Source organism: Perissodus microlepis, chromosome 7, assembly GCF_051167445.1.
Source record: "Perissodus microlepis isolate ML-2025 ecotype Zambia chromosome 7, ASM5116744v1, whole genome shotgun sequence".
Taxonomy (NCBI): domain Eukaryota; kingdom Metazoa; phylum Chordata; class Actinopteri; order Cichliformes; family Cichlidae; genus Perissodus; species Perissodus microlepis.
In genome coordinates, this window is record NC_140467.1 from 60418615 (window position 1) to 60440271 (window position 21657).

At 40.3% G+C, this 21657-nt stretch overlaps 2 protein-coding genes and 1 pseudogene across 2 annotated transcripts; 2 read left to right on the forward strand and 1 right to left on the reverse strand.

Moving 5' to 3' along the window:
* Window positions 1–2836: 2836 nt before the first annotated feature.
* LOC146384402 (olfactomedin-like) lies at window positions 2837–8187 on the reverse strand. Its single transcript, XM_084932625.1, has 5 exons — window positions 8080–8187; window positions 7806–7964; window positions 6989–7201; window positions 6721–6853; window positions 2837–3760 (listed from the first exon to the last, which is right to left on the reverse strand). Exons 1-5 carry the CDS (start codon window positions 8116–8118, stop codon window positions 2898–2900), a joined length of 1407 nt encoding a protein of 468 aa, XP_084788751.1. The 5' UTR covers window positions 8119–8187; the 3' UTR covers window positions 2837–2897.
* Window positions 8188–11603: 3416 nt separating this feature from the next.
* On the forward strand, window positions 11604–12206 carry LOC146384403 (uncharacterized; annotated as a pseudogene).
* Window positions 12207–16354: 4148 nt separating this feature from the next.
* Window positions 16355–18996, forward strand: LOC146384404 (olfactomedin-4-like). Its single transcript, XM_084932626.1, has 7 exons — window positions 16355–16440; window positions 16564–16686; window positions 16755–16973; window positions 17070–17223; window positions 17341–17568; window positions 18116–18284; window positions 18364–18996. Exons 1-7 carry the CDS (start codon window positions 16387–16389, stop codon window positions 18797–18799), a joined length of 1383 nt encoding a protein of 460 aa, XP_084788752.1. The 5' UTR covers window positions 16355–16386; the 3' UTR covers window positions 18800–18996.
* The last annotated feature ends 2661 nt before the right edge of the window (window positions 18997–21657 follow it).

Here is a 21657-nt window from a genome sequence, read left to right on the forward strand (position 1 = left end):
ATTCTCATAAAAGTTACACGATTGTTGTTCTGACATTTGTGGAGAAATCCTTGCAGTGACATTAGAGTAGCAGTTATCTAAATAAGTAAATTAAATTCAAACAGATTATCAACTCGTTAGTTGTTGTACCAGTGTATTACTCTAAGTACTGGCTCTTTCCATGCGTGACATAAAAATCCTCTTTTTTCTGAATGCAGAAAACTAATCTATGATTAATTTTACAGACAATTTTTTTGAAATGGCCACATGAATAAAAACATTCCTACTTCCTAATGGTATCTACCATTTACATTGTTTATGGAGATATTTGTGAAATATTCTCCAGCATTTACACTGACTAACCTTAACATTGTGTAACATTTAAAAATTATCCTTCAAGTATCTGATATTACACATTTTATAGTTCATAATTCAAGCGCAGACCACCAAGGTGCAATGGCCTACACTCAACTGAAACGCTGTTGTGTTTATATTGTAAAGTAAAAACCCTATAATAATATAAAAAAACCTGAGAAACCCCAACAATCATATCGCTCCCATGAGCAGGTGATTTGGCGACAGTGGAAAGGAAAAACTCCTTTTTAACAGGAAGGAACTTCCAGCAGAACCAGGCCAGGAGAAGAATGTCCATGTGCAGCAATGGAAGCAGATATGGAAGGTAAAATCCAAAGTGGTCCCAATGGTATAGGGCAATGTATTTTGATTTCCACCAGTGATTCGATTCAATTTTGACACAGTCAATATTCACGGAAATATTATAATTCTGATCATTTATCTACAGGAAAGGGCAGAGCAGGCTGTACCTACTGGGGAGACTCAGGTCTTTTGGAGTGAAGGGCCCACTCCTGAAGACCTTCTATGACTCTGTGGTGGCCTCAGCCATCTTTTACTGTGAGGTCTGCCGAGGCGGCAGCATCTCTGCTGGGGACAGGAAGAGACTGAACAGGCTGATCCGGAGAGCCAGCTCTGTTCTAGGATGCCCTCTGGACCCAGTGGCGGTGGTGAGTGACAGGAGAATGGTGGCTAAGCTGTCGTCCCTGTTGGACAACATTTCCCACCCCATGCAGGAGACTCTGACAGCATTGAGCAGCTCCTTCAGTGGCAGGCTGCGGCACCCAGGCTGGGATGGAGAGATTTCGCAGGACTTTCCTCCCAACTTAATGTCAGACTCTACAACATGGTCTCTGAAGATGGCCACACACGTGCAGACAGACACACACACATCCCATACACAACTGTAACTGTCTCCCTGATGTGCAGTATTACCAAGTGCAATTCTTTCCTACCATAACAGAGCATTTTATTCTATTTTGTACAGTATTTTATTCTAATTCATCTTATCATATTCCATTGTGTTTATCTTAATTTTTACTGCTCTTAAATTTGTACTTTACCCAAATATTTCCCATTTGTGGGACTAATAAAGGTTTATCTTATCTTATCTTATCTTATCTTATCTTATCTTATCTTATCAGTACAAATCCATTATTTTATATCTATGTATATCTATATATAAAAATAAATCTAACACTTGTGAGACCTTAGAGGTCACATCTTGTAACTGGAAGGTTGCCGGTCCGATCCCCAGCTCTATCTGTCCTGGTCGTTGTGTCCTTGGGCAAGACGCTTCACCTACCGCCTACTGGTGTTGGCCAGAGGGGCCTGAGTGTCTAGAAAAGTGCTATATAAATGCAATCCATTATTATTAAAGTACCTAAGAATAAAACACAAACAAATATGAAGGAGATTTTTCTGGCTGGCTTTTTATAGCAGATAAACACCTTAAAAATATTTTGCAGTACATCAAAAACTGAAGAAAACCATGAATCAGCATATAAACATTACCTGATGCTGAAGTGAAGCAGAGCAAAGTTAAGGAGGTTTTATTAGTGACACAGCTAAGCGTTTTATAATTTGGCATAATTATTAAAGTTTAATTTTTTTTGGTATTGAACAGCAGAAATTGGCCCTTCTTTTCGGAAGTCTGTTTTGGAGAAAAAAGTAGCGGGCAGCAGCACTTTACACAACGGTAGACTGGTGCGTAATAAGCAAGTGAATAATGCAAAAAACAGAAATTTTAGTACATTCAGAGAGAGAAAGCTGTGCATGAAGTGTGATTTTCTCATGGTGGAACCAAAACAGCAAAAGGAAGATGGAATTCATGACAATCTTTTTCAAACGTGAAGCGTAGTCTTGATCTTCTTTTGCTGCTGGTTCAGTGAATTTTGGTCGGAGAGTGATGAAACCTGCAGCTCCAGAATCTGTGAGATGTTGCCTTTCAGCACCCAGTGGCATGTCCCCGTTGGGTGAATGGGGGGATGCATGCTTTGCGTTTACATCTTTTTGCAAAATCCGTTTACATCATTAGCTGTTTGATAATTGAAACAGTTTTGTGAGCTTTAACCTCAGACTCTGGCGTTTCTAGCAAAATACATTTACATTTAAAAATCGATTTGGGGTATCAATATCACATTATTCAAACTAAAATCAATTTCTATGAGAAAATCAAATTTTTAAACCTACCCATACAGTTTTAGTAGTAATGTTAGAAGCTGTAAACCCAAAATAGTTAAAATCTTGATGTTTTTGTTACTGAAGACTTTATTATGGTTCTAACCGATGTTTGCATTCAGTTTTACCAAATGACATTATTTGTATAAGAACAGTTTTTACAGCATACGTGACATATCTGTGGTATTTGTAGCTAACATCACTGTTGCATAAAATAGTCCTTAAACTGCACTTTTTAAATCATTGCTTTTTTTTCTTGCAACATGCATGCAGCAAACATGATATATCTTCAGCATTTGCAACATCTGCTAAGATTGCTGTCGCACAGAAAAAGCCATTGCCTTTTTTTTGGGGGGGGGGGGGCTTGGTCATGTGACAATAACTAGCTACAAAGCTTCAGATCTGAAATGGGCCTGGTAGGCCAGCAAGTATCCATCATTGTACATGTAGATCTGCTTGTTGGTGGGATTGTAGCTCAGACTAGCCACTTCTTTAGCTACCTTCTCCAGTGGTATTGCTAGTGAGTTGTCTTCTTTGCCTGTGGCTGTGTCGAAGGCGTAGAACACCTCCTCCCGGTACTCATTAACGTAGCGCGTTGCGTACATCACACCGCACACCATGAAGGCGTTGCTCGCTGCCTTCTTGAACAGCCTCGTTTCCCACGTCTGTGTCACGTTGAGACTCTTCACCTCGCTGTCCCAAACTAACCGGCTGATCACAAGGTTACCATGGTTACCTATAGTGGCATAGAGAGCCCACAGTCCTGTTTCATCTGCCTCTACATCAACATCACTATTGAGCCGGCAATCGTAGTAACAATAGGGGAACTTGTTGTTGAAACCCACACCGGTGCCTGGAAGAGTCACCCGTTTGACCTCGTTGGCCTCAAGGTCGTACCGGCACACGTCTGCAGAGCGGTAGCAGTGATAATACAGAGCCTCGCCATACAGGACGGCGTTCGGACCTTCATTTGTGCTGGGATGACTGTAAGATGAAGCAAAAGTAAATTCTCTGTGGTTTGTTGAGGCCATGAAGTCTTCATAGGTTTGGTAAATGCGCACAGTGTTGCCCCAGATGTGGCTGCTGAGCAGAGGTTGAACCCAGTAACTGTTCTTCTGCCACTCGCTCTCGTTCTGGGCTTGTTTTCCCCACGAACCAGAGATATAGCTCTTACCATGAGGACTGACTTTAGTCGTGATAGGGTCACTGATGTTGGTGATCAGACCTCTGACGCAGTGCTTGTCCTGAACTGGAAAGACAGAAAGATCAGAAGGTTTTTGAAGCAGATGATGATATAGATACAGTCAATCGTTGTCATTTATCATCATTAGTTACTTATCAGCCCCTTAAGGTGTATCCTTGCTTTGAAAAGGGGAAGCTTTTTATTTCTAGACTGGGATGGCTCTGTACTGGGTCTGACAGAGGGCTGGGTCGGTGACGCAGCATTTTGAGTTATTTTGTATTTTTGCTTATTTATGAAATAATATAAAGTTCTCAGGTTATTATTAGTTGGTATTAGTTGAAGTTGAGTCTAGTTTATTAGACTCGTTATCGTCCATGTCTCCTTGCTTATAAGCCTTTTTCTGTTTAAAATGTGTAATCTCCTTGTCTGTGTAGGTTCCCCTTGTGTCTTTGTCCTCTGCCCCCCACCCGTTCCCTCTCTCTGTCTCTCCGTGTCAAGCTTGCGTGTCTCAGTTTATGTCTCTCCATGTACCCTGTTTTATTTTGAAAGTCTTGTGTTTCTATGTTCAGTGTGTTTAGTTTTGCTTCCCCTGTGGTGTCATGTTCATTTGTGCCAGCTGTGTTTCCTCAGGTGTTTCCACTTCCCTCATTACCCTTCTATGTATTTAAGTCCTCTGTCTTCCTCTGTTCAGTTTTGGGTCATCTGTTTGTCTGTCTTAAGTCACAAACTTGTTTTCAAGCTTCAGTTCAGGTTCATGTTCATGTTTCTCATCATAGTTTTTGCATGCACCTGTTCGAATTAATGTTCACGTACCCTGTCATAGTTTTCCATGTTAGTGTAAGCTTATCCCGATTTAGTTTTTAGTTTAGTTTTGCCCCAGCTTGCACTGTCTTTATTTTTGTTTTTTGCCAACAGCCCAGCCCGGCTCGTTTTTTGTTACATTTTAGTTCTGCTCCTATGTCTGCTCCGTGTTTGTGGTCCACACCACAAACAAACCGACTGCTCAGCCTTAACAGGACGACCTGAGCCTGTAAGGGTGAGCATGGACCTAGCAAGGTCTCGACACTCTTGTTGATTTAAACGAGAAGACGGAGAGACTGCTGAGGATCACTGCTCATATCCACACGTCTCAGGATCCATGGACTGTTTCCGTTGTTTTAGCAGCCATGGAGGCGATCCTCGAGAGGGAGCCGCGGCTGACTCAGTTTACAGCGATTGTGGAGGCTCGAGAGCGGGTCCTCTCCATAGACGAGGAGTACCAAGCCCAAGCCTTGCTCAGCCCTTCCTGAACGCCTCTTCTGCTCAGCATTCTCCACCACAGCCTCGGGGCCCCGAGGAGTTTTGGGTTGGCTCGCTGAGGCTCTTTTCCAGGCCTGAGTCACCTTTATCCACCTCTCTGCCATGGATAAGCCGCTCATCCTCACAGTCTCGGTCAGACCTCTCATCTCCTGCCTCATTTCTGGCGAGGATGTGGTCAGATGATGAGGAGTCGGTCACTGCAGCTATCCAGGCTTCACCTGTTGTCTTTGCAGCTACCGCTTTCAAGGGGAAGCGGCGGTGATGCTACAGATGATCAGGGCCTCAAGCTGAGTCACAGACATCCCTTGAGTGGTGAGTCACGGGGATTTCTTGCCACCAGCTTTCTCAATATCCGAGGGGGCTGATATAGAAATATTACCCACGAACACTGTAAATTCTGAGTTAGCATCATGTGCATATGTTGCTTGCAAGTCGAATAGTGAAGAGACTATGTTTCCAGTTTTCTTGCCTGTGGATTCACAGATTAAAAATGAAGTACTGTCATGAGGTTTTGGGAGCATCCAGTTTGAGGGGGGAGATTTGTGATCACTTACTGGTAACATCTCAGAATTCAATAAGAAGACATGTTGTGTTACGCAAACTGGTTATGGTTCTGATGTATTTTGTGCTTCCAAGTCTGTGAACTCTGGTGTCCAGTGCTGATTTAAATGCTTCACTAGAATGTGAAATGCCTGAACCTGTAATGAGTTTTTAAAACTATTCCTTCCATAACCACTAGCTCACTTTCTGGGAACTCTGTTACTATAGACAATGTAGAGACTGGATTTTCAGCTCTAACGCCAGCTAGAACTGTTTGTTGTAAGACAGGTTGCTGTGAGACCAAACTAGACTCCTGTGGGTCTGAAATATGGGCCGGGTCGGATCCAGAGGCTGCGTCGAAGGACTCAGTCTGCTCTGGGTCCCCAGAAGTACTTGTTTCTACTCCCACTTGGGGGCTCAGCAGAGGTTGCCCAGGTCCGCTGTGCCAGCTGGAGGGTCAGACAGGGCTAGCCAGCAACTTCATGCTTGAGCTGGGGGTACATGAGAGCCCAGCCTCCAACTTTATGCTCCAGCTGGGGGTTCAGGAGACCCTAGCCAGCAGCCTCTTGTGCGAGCTGTATGCTCAGCCGAGCATATATGGTCCAGCCACGATTCAGCCAGAGGTTGACGCCTCATCTAGTCTCATCTCAAAGTAGCCTGGTCTCGCCTGTCAATGCCCTGCGCAGCCTGCCAGTCCACAGCCACCTTCCAAGCCCCAACCAGCGCATCAGGCGCCTGCCAAGCCAGCCTGTCCATGGAAATCAACCAAGTCACCCAAGGGCCCTCACTCACATTCACCCTAAGCCATAGCCTAAACTGGGGGTATGGAACTCCAGGCCTCAAGTGCCGGTGTCCTGCAGGTTTTAGATGTGTCCTTGATCCAACACAGCTGAGTCAAATGGCTAAATTACCTCCTCAACATGTCTTGAAATCCTCCAGAGGCCTGGTAATTAACTAATCATTTGATTCAGGTGTGTTGACCCAGAGTGTGAACTGTAACCCTGATACTAAAATCACATTTTGCTGCAAACAGGCATTCTGTTCCCATAAGTGACTGTTGGTCCTCACAAATATAGTAGCATGCCAATTTTCTGTAATCACAAAGATGTCTAAACATGTGCACGCACGCGCGCACACACACACACACACACACACACACACACACACACACACACACACACACATACCTCTGAAGTCTTTGGGGATTGACTTGCAGGTCTCCACATTATTCTTTAGGTACCGCAGTTTCTCCTTCACAGTCTTCATGTTAAGCGTGTCTATTGTTTGCATCTTGTTTACATGTTTATGCAGTCTATCAGCCTATCAGAAATGGATATAATATTTTTCTATTGATAATTCTGTTACATTACAACAGGTCACTTGTGACCTGACATAGTATAACATTAATTTATTCTTTCTGTTGTATTTTGCTGCCATTTGCTATTTTAGCTCTACCTCTTTGGAGAGTTTCTGTGTCTCTGAGTTGTTAAGCTGGCTGTGGACCACATCGATGTCCACCTGTAACTGGCTGAGCTCCTGGCCCAGCTGGCGCAGGGACAGTTCTGTATACAGGCCCTGGGAGTGCAGGTAGTTATAGGGCTCCAGCCGAGCCGTAAAGTTGGTAAACTGATCCTGGATCAGAGGGAGACGTTGGCTGGAGAACGTCAGCTGCAAGAAATGCAGACAAAAAAAATCCTTTGTTCAAAGACATGGCTTTTTTTCCTATACGAGCTATGTAAAAAATACATCCAAATTTTAAAAAGTTAATATTTTGAGGGGAAAGAAAAAGTGGTTACCCTATATTATAAAATACTGTACATATTTTCTATTATAGATAGATATCCATCTGTTGAAAGATAAGAGATCATGGACCTCAGCTGTGTAGTCTCATATTATTAAGAATAACAACAATAATTTTAAACATTTGAATCCCCAACTGATAAGATAAATGTAAGAAAGGCCAGTGAAGTCTAGCTTTTTATTTTATTTTCAAAGACAAGTCTTTTGCAAGCAGCATATAAAATAATATATGAATGTTATGGAAAAAAAAGAAAGTAACTTTGATACACTGTTTATCTTTAAATAATGAAATAAATATTGATTGATTATACCCATACTTAGTATTCATTAAGATAATAATAATTAATGAATTATTAAATAATGTTTTCTTGATTATTGATTCATTTTTACTTGTATTTTAGTTGTTTAATAGTATAACGTTAGTTCCTGAGAGCTTACTTCAGTACAATAAAGCATATAGATGAGTTCTTACCTCTTCTTGTAGGTTATTCAGAGATTCTTCACAGGTGTGAACTTCCTCCAACACGTACTTAAACTTCTGAGCAGGGAACAGCCACATGGTGGAGTTTAGCTGGCACACACATGCATTTGCCTTCTTGTAGCCCGACACTTGCTGACTCTGGCTGTCAGCCTGATTTTGCAAATAGGAGCATAAATTCTTAAAGTCTATTTACATGGTAAACAAACAACAAAAAATACTACATATAATACTTTTTTTTAATTTATCGACTAGAAGTGTGACTTACTGTGGATGACAGCAGCAGCAATAGAAGCAGCTGCAGCATTTTTAGAGAAACTGAGACTGGACCAACACAGACACACAGTCTTCTTCTGTTTTCTTTAGAAAAACTCACTCACAACAAACACAGAATTTGCCGGTTTGCTTCCTGTCACTGATGAGTTGCTCCACAGCCTTAAAACCACTTGGACAAATGACACAACTAAGAACATCAAACTGGCGTTTTGTACGACCCCTCCCGCTTTCTTTATGCATTGTTAGTTTACTGGCTCTTATTTCCCCTTTTCAGTCTTCCTTAGACGATTATTTCATTTTTTTCATTCAACTGTTGATTTTTCATTCATTTATTTATTTTTAACTATATAATAAAAGTGGAATGAACTGCCCACTGATTTTAAAGCTAAATTCATGTTTAAAACAACAAATCCAGTAGAAATTAAGTTTTCATCATATGTTAGTATGAAAATCTAATTTTGAAACGCTGCTTAAAAAAGACACTCAAAAATAATATATACCTTTGCAGGTTGTAGTCGTTAGCTTTTTTTTTATAGTGAACATTTTTATGATTAATGAAAAAAGTTAAACTTTAAAAAGTGGGCATTTACAGTGAGGTATTACTATGATATAATGCCATGCTTGTTCAGAAATCCAGCTGTTAATTCCATTGCATTAACAGCTGATGTAGTCTACAGTATAGAGTAAAGCTCAGGGAAGCACAGGCTTCTCTGTGTAATAAGGCTACAACCTGTATTGAGTCAACATCTCTGTGCTGAAGAGGATACTAATGGGATTAAAGAATCCCATTAATAAATTAAACTGGAACTGAATCCTGGAATTGCCAAAATTGCAAACAACCATGAGCTGCTAATCTTAATTCTCAATTATTTTTGCTTACTTTTTATTTATTTTATGTAAAAAAAAACCCCTGACAAACTATGATTTCTGCTACATCTCCTTTCACCTTGCTTACTACTGCAGTTTAACCTATCAAGGTCAGTGACAATCCGATCAGTATATTTTTATTTATTATTATTATTATTATTATTATTATTGTTATGTTTTATTCTTTAATCTTGTTATATATTCACAACCAGGGAGAGGGTATGCAATACAATATTATAACACTTTCAGTTTCTTCAAAAAGAAAAAAAAAGGTCACTATTCTCTGAAAATATAGTATATGACTTAGTAATCATATTGGTTTTTGGGCTCATCAACAATGATGGAAGACCTCATAGGGTTAATAACAATCTTTTCAGAATATTACAAAATATACTATCATTTAATTAATTTGATGAAAGACTGCAGTGTTAAGACATGCAATCAATTAAGAGCACCTGATATTTCTAAGGTAAGCTTTTTCAGTTCTCACACTACAGTTAACTTTTTAACATCCAGTTGACTGCCAGTGGCCCACTTATTTTTACAGGTATAGTTTTGGAATTTTGCTGATTTCGAATGCCCAAATGGGAACACTTATGTCATAGTCGCTGCGTATATGACACCTCACATAAAAAATAAGAACTTCTACTTTCTAAAAATGTGCTTCATGTTGGTAAAACTATATATTTGCCAAAAATGTATATTTGGAAACTTGGCAGATTTAGGGAAGTTAAAAGAGCTTAGAATGCAAAATGAATCATCGGTGGTGAGACGTGGTGTGCATAACAAAACCACAGATTAAAAAAAGAATTAAAAAAATAAAATATCAGTCTGACTCAAAGTGGACACTTTCTGTTCCTGAAACTTCACCATTCCAGGCTCTGCAACCACAACATCCTTGTAAAGCTTCAAAATAGTGCACGTATTAGTCATTTATATGGGTTACTATTGGAATATCCAGCTCTGAAACATGACCAGCAGATTGTAGCAGACTATAGCTTGTTATCACAATAGGTTAAGACTGTTACTGCTAGACAAAAATTAATAAAGACACATGTAAGACATGTATTTATCAACATAATTAAAAATAATAATAATTTTGGTATAGACCAGGGGTGTCAAACTCATTTTAGTTCAGTGGCCTGTAAAAAAAAAAAAAAAATTATTTGATCTTCAGGCTGAAGGAAGAACAACGGTGTTTAATGCTCAGTCAATAATCACTGTAATCAATACAATTCTCTTTGTTCCATACAAACACTTTGAGCAATACAAATGTCCAGGAGATATACACGGGAGGAGGTCCGGCAGATCTCGAAGTGTCTGACCATTTCACACATTCTTATAGCTTCCCATCCACCCCCAAAGTCATAAAACCTAAACATTCATATTCTTTCTCTCCCTCTCAGTGAGCTTCAGTTACGACCTTGGTTTCCTGTGCAGTGTTTGTTCTCCCTAATGACAGAAATAAGGCCATGATTCTACACAGACAGCATTTCTTATAAATCAGCAGTATAATGCATCATAAAACACTATAATGATTCCGCAATCTTTAATCAGAGGTATAATGTGACATAAAACAGTTTAATGATTTTACAACATAGACATCAACAACCTTTGTCTCTCAAAACTAGATGTCTGCTAACGCCCTCTCCATCTCGTGACCTTGCAGCCCACTTCTTTGCACACTATGTTCTCCTTGCTCTGGCTTACCAACTCCTTATCCTACTAACGGCAACTTAATGTCACCTCTGCTTCTCACATACTCCTCTGACCTATGTGTGTGTGCTCTATCTGTGAATGTTTAGTAGCTTGACCTGCGACCTACTTAAATGAATAATGAATATAATGGTTTACTATGGTTAATACAACTAAATCCCTAATACTACAATAATCTATTCTTACAGGCCACGTGGAGAAAAATCTATTCCCAAGTGGGCCCGACTGGTAAAATCATGGTATATATAGCTTAAAAACAACTTCAGATTGATTTCTTTGTTTTAATGCGATCAACATAAAAAATTAAGCTGGAGCCTGAGGACAGTATTTTCATCACAGAAGTATATCTCAGATCACAGAGCTATATCAGCATGTCTCATGCACCACTTAAAGTGGGGTTGCATAGTTTATTTGACTCCTGATACCTGGCATCTTTTAGCTTTCACCAGCTCATCAATATCAGGCGTCACATCCTGAGCAGCAGCCAACTTCAGGATGTGATTTAAGTGCTTGTGCGTGAGCCTTGAGCGCAGTTTTGTTTTATTTATGTTCATTACAGAGAAAACTTGCTCACAAACATATGTGGTTCTGAACATGCAAGGGCTGTCAAGTTGGGGTAACTTGGCGAGAGATTCTGATAAAATGTGTTCAAGCTAGCTGCGGCAAATGTGCCCTTCAAATCCGGGTCACACTGCAAGTCTATTATTTCAAGGTGGATGCTGACAGGCAGATCAGAGGTATTCAAGGTGGACGGCCAGCAAAACACTTTGAAGTCTTTCTCCAGTTCACCAAAAATCTGAAATCGTGGTTCAAACTCTCGTAACAGTCCTGTTATTTTATCTTTGAACTGCTTCATGTGTGCCTCACGTTGGATCGCGCACACATTTTGGCTGATTGATGGGATGTGGGGTGTTCCCCATAAGAGGTGCTAGGATGGTAGCCGGTGTATCAGAAAAACTCAGGAGAGTCTTCTCCAAGCACGACATCCCAGTGTACTTCAGACACAGCAACACACGCAGACAAAAACTGGTCCATCCCAAAGAAAAGACTCCTAAACACAAAATTAACAATGTGTATTCTGTACAGTGTAGTGAGGAATGCCCAGACCTCTACATTGGAGAGACCAAACAGCCACTTCATGAACGTATTGCACAACATAGAAGAGCCACCTCCATGGTACAAGACTCGGCAGTCACTCTGCATCTAAAGGACAAAGGTCACTCTTTCGAGTATGCCAATGTACACATTTTGGACAGAGAGAACAGATGGTTTTAAAGAGGAGTAAAAGAAGCCATTTATGTCCACTGTGAGCGACCATCTTTGAACAGAGGCGGTGGTTTACGACACCAACTGTCTGCCATCTATAATCCAGTTTTGAGATCCCCTCCCAGACGCCTTAACACCCACTCACATCCTGGGCCATCTGACCTCAGGAAATCACATGATAGGGTGGGGCCAGGTTTCACAATGAGCTCACCTGAAACCTTGGCTGATTGTGACCTACACCCATTTTCACACCTTGGGTCATGTGATTAGGTAGAGGATCATTAGGGGGTCCTTTGTCCCTCTCGGTGGGTTACTCCCACTAGGTTTAAATCTGGGACTCTCCACCATTTGACCTTAGAATTGAAGAAGCTTCTTGGACGAGAGGTGAAACATCTTCAAGCAACTTAAAGAAGTACAGACGCTTTTCTTTCCAAGCTTCTTATTCTTACAAGTGTCTTGAGGCAGTTATTGTGATTTGATAAATAAAACTGAATTGAACTGAATGTAGCCTTGGTTAAAATCACACATTATTGGAGTGGTTTTGTTTAGGGACCTCGGTCTGGAACCAAGAACAAAAAGTCTTGTTTAAGTAAAAAAAAAAAAATTGCAAATTTTTAGTTTGTGTTTTTGCTTATTCTTCTTTTTTTTCAATTGTCGTTTAGCAATCAGGTGACAAAGAAATAATTACAGTGATTCCTTGTTTACTGTGGGAGTTACGTTCTAAAAATAACCCGCGATAGGAGAAATCCGCAAAGTAGCCAACTTTATTTTTTACAATTATTATTCACTATCAGGGACCACTTCCTTGGTAACGATGGGTGATGAGGGATGAGGAAGTATGAATAGTGCTGCGGTTTGGGGAAGGCCTTGAAGGGGACTGGCGACGGCTTTCGGGCCGGGCAGAACCCCATGTACCAACGAGAAATAAAGGGAGGAAAGGAAGAGAGGAGAGGACAAGAGAAGAGAGGAAAGAAAAGGGGGGGGCATGAAAATGAGAACAGCAGGTATTGGAGAAGGGGGTTTTTATAGCCTGAGGCTGGAGGGGGCGTGAAGGAGGAGTGGTCCCGCTCCTGAAATTCAGATGATATCTCCACTACATGTTTTAAGGCTGTAAAACCTCTCACTGCACACTTTCTACACTTTTCTCAGACAGGCATGAAAATTTTCACACTTTTCTCTCTTGTTTAAACACTACGGAGCCCCGCAAGGGACATTGGAGAAAAAAAAATGAAGATGAACGTTTACACTGAACTGAAGCAAAACTGTTTTGGAGCAGCAAAACAGCCTCAGACCATCACACTACCATTACCATATTTTACTGATGACAAGATGTTCCTCTTCTGAAATGCTGGGTTAGTTTTACGCCAGAGGTATTGGGACATACGCCTTACAAAAGTTTCAGTTTTTGTCTCGTCAGTCCACAGAGTATTCTCCCAAAAGTCTTGAGGATCAACAAGATGTTTTCAGGCAAAAGTGAGATGAGCCTTTATGTTCCTTTTGCTTAGCAGTGGTGTTTATCTTGGAATTCTGCATGCCATATTTGTTACTTTTTCAGACAGGGCCATGTAGGTTTGGATTTTTTTTCTCCTTAATAGTAAACACCTTTATTAGAAACTGCATTTTGTTTTCACTTGTGTTATCTTTGTCTAATGTTTACATTTGTTTGATGATCTGAAATATTAAGTGTGACAACCATACAAAAAAATAGGAAATCAGAAAGCTGATTTTTTTCACACCACTGTAGCTATTCGACCACCCTTGTCTTTCACTTTGTTGTTGAGGAATTTTGGCCTAATCTTCTTTGAAGAATTGCTTTCATTAAGGCACATTGAATTTGATTGATAAGCACAAGGTAGACAGAGGAAGGGGTCGACCACACCAGGCAGGACCCCAGGTGCAGGCTGTTGCCCCTGAGACAGTCCAGCACATAACAGTGGGGTGCAAGATGCTAGCCGGCAGGGCATACATGGAACACCATAACCAAGTAGGCGGCATAGTATTCAGAAACATCTGTGCTGAATATGGCCTGAAAGTCCCAAGGTCAAAATGGGACAAGCCCCTATGGTGGTTATTACTGACTGAGGTAAGATCCTGAGGGGCTTCCAGAGACAGACGGACAAACTGGTGGTGGCTAACCAACCAGACATAGTAGTGGTGGACAAGCAGAGGAAGACGGTTGTAGTAATGATAGATGTAGCTTTACCGAGTGATAGCAACATCAGGAAGATGGAACACAGTTCTTGTTCTGTTGTCCCTCCTGTTGGGTTTCTTAGTTGTTCTTAGTTCTTTCTAGTTCTTTTTCTGGACTCCTGTATTTGCAAGTTTTGCCAAAAATTAAGTAAGTGAATGAATGAATGTGAGTGAATCACAAAAATAGTTGCTTCAAGGCACTGAATATAACAAAGGATATCCAATTTAGGACAGCTAATCAATCCAAAAAAGTACCTTACAAATGAATTAAATAGCTTGAACTTTTTGGGAAAACATATCAGTTATTTTTTCAACTATAGGACAAGTATCTCTGAAGACTGTATTATTTTAACATAGTGAAATGTAAAAAGCTTACTGTGCACAAAAACGTGGTAGCAGCTAACACATTGCACAAGTACAAAACCTCAGAATTAAAAATCTGTTCCAAGTGGTTCAATTAGACATAATATGTTTTTTTTCCTGTGGCTATTTTACGCGCACAGTGCAGAATTTTTACTTTCTGTTCCCAAAACCTGCATCTTCCATTACTCCTATAGTGATGAAAAACAATTAAAAAAACATGCTTTTTTTCTTCTTGCACACCTGCCCTGCTATCAGCTGATTTCAGTTTGTATGCAGAGAGGAATAACATAGCGGCGAAATCTGCAGCTTTAACCTCCCGAAATCTTTCCTGGCAATCATTTTTAATTTCTCTTTGCTATTTGGGCTGATTTGGACCTAATCAATGAAAAAGCAAAGAATTACCAATTATTTATTTTTAACTGATTTTTCTTTCTGCGAAAAATTTGATCCACATGCGGACATTTGTTTTAAATTTTGATAGAACAGTGGCAGTACAAGTCCTCATAGGTGGATATCAGGTCGTTGTAGAGCAAAATTTAGTATTTTGGTCTAGACAACCCAAAATGTGATGTCCACAAAGGAGTAAAGATGCGGACATTACTTTTTCTTTTTATTGCACAAGAGAACAAGAGCATGATAGTAAAGTGCAAACTGTGTGAAAAGAAACAACTTTATTATATGGCTCTTGTCAAGCATCTGCACAGACAAAATGCTAATACAAAGCTGTTTGTGTTGGCTGACCCCAGCAAAGCTGCCAGAGCCTGATCTTCATCATGTAACATGGTAGACATATCAGTATTGTAGTCTTGTAGCCCAATTTCTACCTGGACCTGTTTCTAATAAGACTCTAAGAATTGCTGTGGCAGGTGGTCTGAAATGTCTTTGGACTGGTTTCCAGCTCTTCTTCGTGTTAATGGCTTTATGTTCAAACACAAGCACTAAAAGAGAGATCTTATGTGTCCTAAATAGGACTGGGATTGTCCCAGTATGTGGGCCTGTCTGGGACGAGAAGAAAGTCTGCACTACACTGTACATTTACATGTGATACGGTTAAAAGAGCTTACTGTGCACCAAAATGCGGTAGTGGCTAACACACTGCATGAATAACAGAGCGCAAAATTAAATATTAAATTTCAAATAGTGCAATTGGACACATTGTGGCTGCTTTGTGGCTATTTTTTGCATTTCATGCAAAATGGTCACTTTCTGTTCCTGAATGAATTTCATGAAAAAAAAATTTAAATAGATGTATTAGTCACTGTTCTCAGCTTCACAACATAGACCATGGGTTTAACAGTGACTCAGAGGCAACATTATGACATTGTATTATTTAGCATAAACTTTACCACATGTAGGATATAATTTCATATATACAGTGTATTTTTGTGTGGTAGTTTCCAAATTTTTACTTTCACAGCCTTTGATATATGATAAAATCTGCATGCCCTCCAACTGCTAGTGCTGATGAGTTGAAATAATAAAAAAAGAAAAAAAAAAGAAAAAACATTTTTCTTAAAAAGAGTTTGTAGTTTAAAAAATTGTAAAAACAGTGACAGAAGTCTGTGTTCCAGATTTTTTTTTTTTAACAGAGTTTTAAGTTTCAGTACTTTAATTCTTATTTGGTACTTTATTAAATGTGAGATATTTATTTTGTATAGCTGAAGATGCTTTTACTGTCATTTCCCATGATTGGGTGCAAATTCTCTGTGTTGCTGTAATCCAAATCAGAAAATAGAGAAAACAAAGTGATGCATAAAATACAAACACACCCACATCCACTTCCTCACATCCACAGGATAATGGGAGTGTTTGCAAGTTAGAGGGTGCTGCTGCAGTCCCAGTGCCACAATCAAACACTTTAGAGAGAGTTTTGTTCAGCTCTTCTCTCTGTTTCACCATGAAGCTGTACGTGATCATTTCACTGTGTGCTCTGCTCACATTCACCCAACAGGTAAGAAATACTGAAGACTTCATTTCAATGGGTAAATATCCATTTTGAATAAAGCGACAAATACCAAATACCACTAAATGTGATCTGCTGCTTATTTTACTTGAAAATAAATTTAAATTTCAGGCTCCTCCACGAGAAAAGTGTGCCTGTGAGCTGAATAACTCAGAGAAGGCATTCCCTCATGAAAAACTCAGGATAGTTGAAACCAACGTATCAGACTGCAACAGCAACATCACCCCACAGAAGGTAACTAGTCGTTTAAAGCTCTCATACTCTGTGTCTCCATTCCTGGTTAATCACTGCTGCCTCTGCAGACTGTGGAGCTGGAGAGTCTGCTGCTAGGGTTGGAGCGTCGTCTTTCCCAGCTGAACAAAGATGTGCAGATCCTGGAGAAGGAGGATGACGGAGAGCTGTATGGAGTTCTCAGCTTGTATGTTATAGAGAATGAAATGACTGAGATCAAGCAGCTGATTGACAAGCTCAACAGCACCACCCAGCAACACCAGATCCTCACTGCTAACGCCACTGAACAGGTAGATTCACAACCACATGCTGCAAAACACTGACATCACTGTATCTTTGACCCTCACTCTGTTTACGATCTTGTAAACAATCAAAACTTGTCTCAGCTGGAGAACTTTAAAGCAGAGATGCAAGAGCTGGAGAAGTTCGACACCATGCAGGTGATAAAGGGACAACAAGTCAACTCTGCTCTGAAGGCAGATCTATTCAAGTGCAACAAAAAAATGAACACTACCGTCACACCCACCGAGCCCCCACAGGGTGAGTTTGTTCTTTTTTTTTATGTGTTTGTTTGTTTATTTCTCTTCTGGTGGCAGTGGGAGTCTGTTCTTAGGGGGTTGGAGCAGTTAATAATCCTTTTTATTTTTATCCCCTCAGGTACCTGTCAACGCAGCCGGCTTCTGAATGTCACTGGACCAAGGGTCTACACAGCAGGAGAATATCCTGGCTCGTACGCTTACGGAGCCTGGGGCCGTGATCCCAGACCAGAGGAAGGCAAAGAGAGCTGGTACTGGCTGGTGATGATGACTTTGAGTAACAGATACTCCAACTATGTTCGTTTTTACAGCAGTCTGAGTTCTCTCATCATTGGAGTGAGCGTCCCAGGTAAGGAACTGCTCTCTTCTTGTTGTTTTTTTCCCTCCCACATAATGCAAAAAAACCCTTACTGTTTTTACTGGGATCACTCTGAAGTTGGTAATAAAGTAGCTTATTAAATTGCTTGAATTTTCAAAGATGAAATAATTAACCCTTGAGGTTTGCTGAACTTTGGGTTACTGAAGGTGTTTGGAAAGGACCGTGTACAGTGAGTTTGTTAGGTAACTACCTAACTGTACCTAAAATCGAGTTATGCAACCCTTTATAAAAGTGGCTTTAACATTTGGTAGCAAGTTATACTGATACCAAGTATCAGTATTACGTGTTTTCAACAAGCAGCCCTTGTTCCAGTGCTGGTCCTGTACAGGTGCATAGACAGTTCTGCATTGGTTCCCAGCCCATGTTATCCTGGAGTGTTTTTACTAAATAATACTCACCTGCCATAGTTCTTAAGAACAATGTTTTGCAGTTTGTCTTAATTACTGACACATTTTTGTGAAGCAAATTATAGTTTTAAACTATTAACATACGTTTATTCCTCCTTTTTCATCTTCAGGTAACGTCCAGATCCACTCCTCAAACCCAACTACCAACACCATCCAGGGTCCAAATAATATTCTGTATGGAGGGGCTTTGTACTACAACTGTTACAACCAAGATTATGTTTGTCGATTTAATCTCACCTCTAAAACTGTCACAACCTTACAACTACCAAAAGGCACCAGGTTTGTTACTCAACTTTGAAAATGTTAGTTTGAAGAATAACTATAACAGAAACTTTCACTGCTATCCTCTGTTAACCAGGTACAACTCAAAAGGTAACTTCTGCCATCTTGAGGATTGCTACCCATACACTGACCTGGACCTGGCAACAGATGAGTCTGGTGTCTGGGTGGTCTACACCACCACTCAGGACTTTGGCAATTTGGTTCTCTCCAAGCTAGAGGAGGGTGAAACACCAGTGCTTGGAAAGACCTGGCGCACTTCAATCTACAAGCGGGCAGTGACCAACACCTTCATGGCGTGTGGCGTTCTCTATGCAACACGTTACATTAACAAGGAGGTCGAGGAGATCTTTTACTCATTCAACACCGTGACGGGACAGGAGAAGTTCAACATTGGCATCTTCATGAACAAGATGTCTACCAACATTCAAAGCCTAAACTACAGCCCTGTGGACCAGATGCTGCATGCTTACTGTGACTCCAACATGGTTTCCTACAAGGTGTTGTTTGGGTAAATTGATGTTGTTGCTTCATTTCTGCAAAATTGATTGATCTCTATAAAAGTCTGAATTCAAAACAGTTTTTTCTCAAGATGTTTCATGTTTAATGCATCACATGTCATAAACAATGTATTTCTCCGTTAATCTAATTCTACCAGTGTAAATAAATAGTTCATTGTTGCCTTGTACTCTCTTTATTCAATAAAATCAATATTTCCAGTGTAGTGGTTTTAATGTTCAGAGTCAGTCTAACTATGTTATTATATCTTTTTTTATGTAAACATACAAATGTCATATTCTCATAAAAGTCACAAGATTGTTGTTTTGACATTTGTGGAGAAATCCTTGCAGTGACATTAGAGTAGCAGTTATCTAAATAAGTAAATTAAATTCAAACAGATTGTCAACTCGTTAGTACAATGTATTTACTAGCTTTTTTTAATGTGCAGTGTTGGGCAAGTTACTTTAAGTAATTAATTATAGTTACTAGTTACTTCTTCAAAAAGTAACTGAGTTAGTAACTGAGTTACAAGATTCTAAAAGTAATTAATTACTTGAAAAGTAACTATTGCCTTACTGGGCCTGGATATAATTGGCCATTTTTAACCACTTTTGATGTTTCCTCTACATTTCACCTTTAAAAACTATTTTTGTTTGGTATCATTGTTTTCAGCACGACCTCACGTGTCTGAATTTACAGTTATGTTTTCATTTTGACATACTGTATTAACAAAAAACATAAAATCTGAGTAGAAAAAGTTTTTTAATTTTATTTTATTTTTTACAGTGCATTTACAATGACTGAAATTTACAATGGTTAACATTTAAGTTTCTCCTTCAAGTATCAGATAAAATGTTACACATTTATGGTTCATAATACAAGTGCACAAATCAATGCCTGAGAACCTTAATTGAATGAACAATTTTTGTAAAGAAAAGAGAGTCAAAATGTGTCAATAATAATGTGACTGACTGATAAAGTTTTTCAAAAAGATTATCGAAAGGTTCACGTGTCTCTTCAATTTACTGAATCATAGAGTACACTGCACTTAATTTTTCACATTGATTATATTTTTTGTTACAGTTTTTCTCAAATGTTAAAACACAAAAGCCAATCCTGTAACCCAAATGACCAGTAGTCTAAACACATTTACTAAATGTAGCCACCATATTCCAGTACCATAAACACATGTCACATGAAGACACAATTCACAAAACACAACCTTCTGTACTCATAAATCTAAACACATTTTTCCTTGCTAAAACACATGTTGCAAAACAACTCTGCTCATATTCTCAAATGAAAGCCCATGTGATGCAAAATGCTTGCCACAGTCACCAATCTTTGAACACAGGGAACACACCTAGCGTCAGTCACTACACACAACGACTCAAAATTGAAGACACCTGTTGCTAATGATGTGACCCCACCTATAAAAGCATAGTTTGGTGAAGATGCCAAACAATCACAATGGATGAAGGCATTCGAGCGTGCGGAAGGAGAAGAGCTGCAGGCCAAAGAGGAAGAGGGGTTGAGATCAGAGGAGGAAGAGGTGAAGGCCTAAGAAGAAGAGGAGTTCGGAGTAGAGGAGGAAGAGAAGGAGGCCAACAAGAGAGAGGAGAAGGTCCAGGTGGGAGAAGAAGACAACCTCGCACCATCATAACAGATGATATGCGAGCAACAGTAATTGATCATGTCATTGGCCATGGCATGACAATGGCTGAAGCGGGACGAAGAGTACATCCAAACCTGAGTAGGTTCACCGTGGCCACCATTATCAAGGCATTTAGACAACACAACAGGTATAGTACGCTATTGCTTTCTTTGTCACACTACAGTTTTACAGGCCTGTGAAAGTGGTCTGTTACTTTACATGTAGTTTTACATATAAATCAGTCAATTGACAACACATGTTTCTTTCTTTAGAGCTGAAAGGATGCCACATAGAGGTGGGAGGGTTGCCATATTCACAGCGGCACAAGAAACCCTCATTGCAGATATGGTCCGTGAGAACAACTGCATTAGACTCCGAGAGATCAGAGACAAAGTCATTGCAGATAATGTAAACTTTGAGAACATTGATGCTGTCAGCGTGTCCACAATAGACCGAGTTCTCCGGCACCAACAGATGAGGATGAAACAGGTCTACAGGGTTCCCTTTGAGTGCAACTCTGCGCGACACATAGAACAACGTTACGAGTATGTGCAAGTACGTATACATCCATGTCCACAGTACAGTTAGTGGACATACTGTGTTGCTTAGTGGCCTACATTACTTCTGGACAATACTGTGCTACCTGATTGACCGTTCTGAACACCTGTACGCTTTTCCATGTTCACAGAGGATAATGCAGTTGGACGCGATGGCCAGACCCCATGAGTACCTCTTCCTGGATGAGGCTGGCTTCAACCTCCAGAAACGAAGGCGAAGAGGCCGTAACATCATTGGCCAAAGAGCCATCACTGAGGTTCCTGGCCAACGGGGGGGTAATATTACTCTTTGTGCAGCTATGGGTACGGAGGGGCTTGTCCACCGGCATGCTGTCCTTGGGTCTTACAACACCCAACGTCTCCTCACCTTCCTAGAGGAGCTAAAAGACATCCTCCTGGACCGTCAACAACACCATCCTAGGCTAGCACATCACATGTATGTGATCATTTGGGACAACGTCCGCTTCCACAAAACACACCAAATCAGAGAGTGGTTCACCACCAACAGTGACCACTTTTTAAACGTCTGTCTGCCACCCTACTCCCCTTTCCTGAACCCTATAGAGGAGTTCTTCTCATCATGGAGATGGAAGGTGTATGACAGACAGCCATACACAAGAGAGAACCTCGTGCGGGCAATGGAGCTGGCCTGTGCTGACAT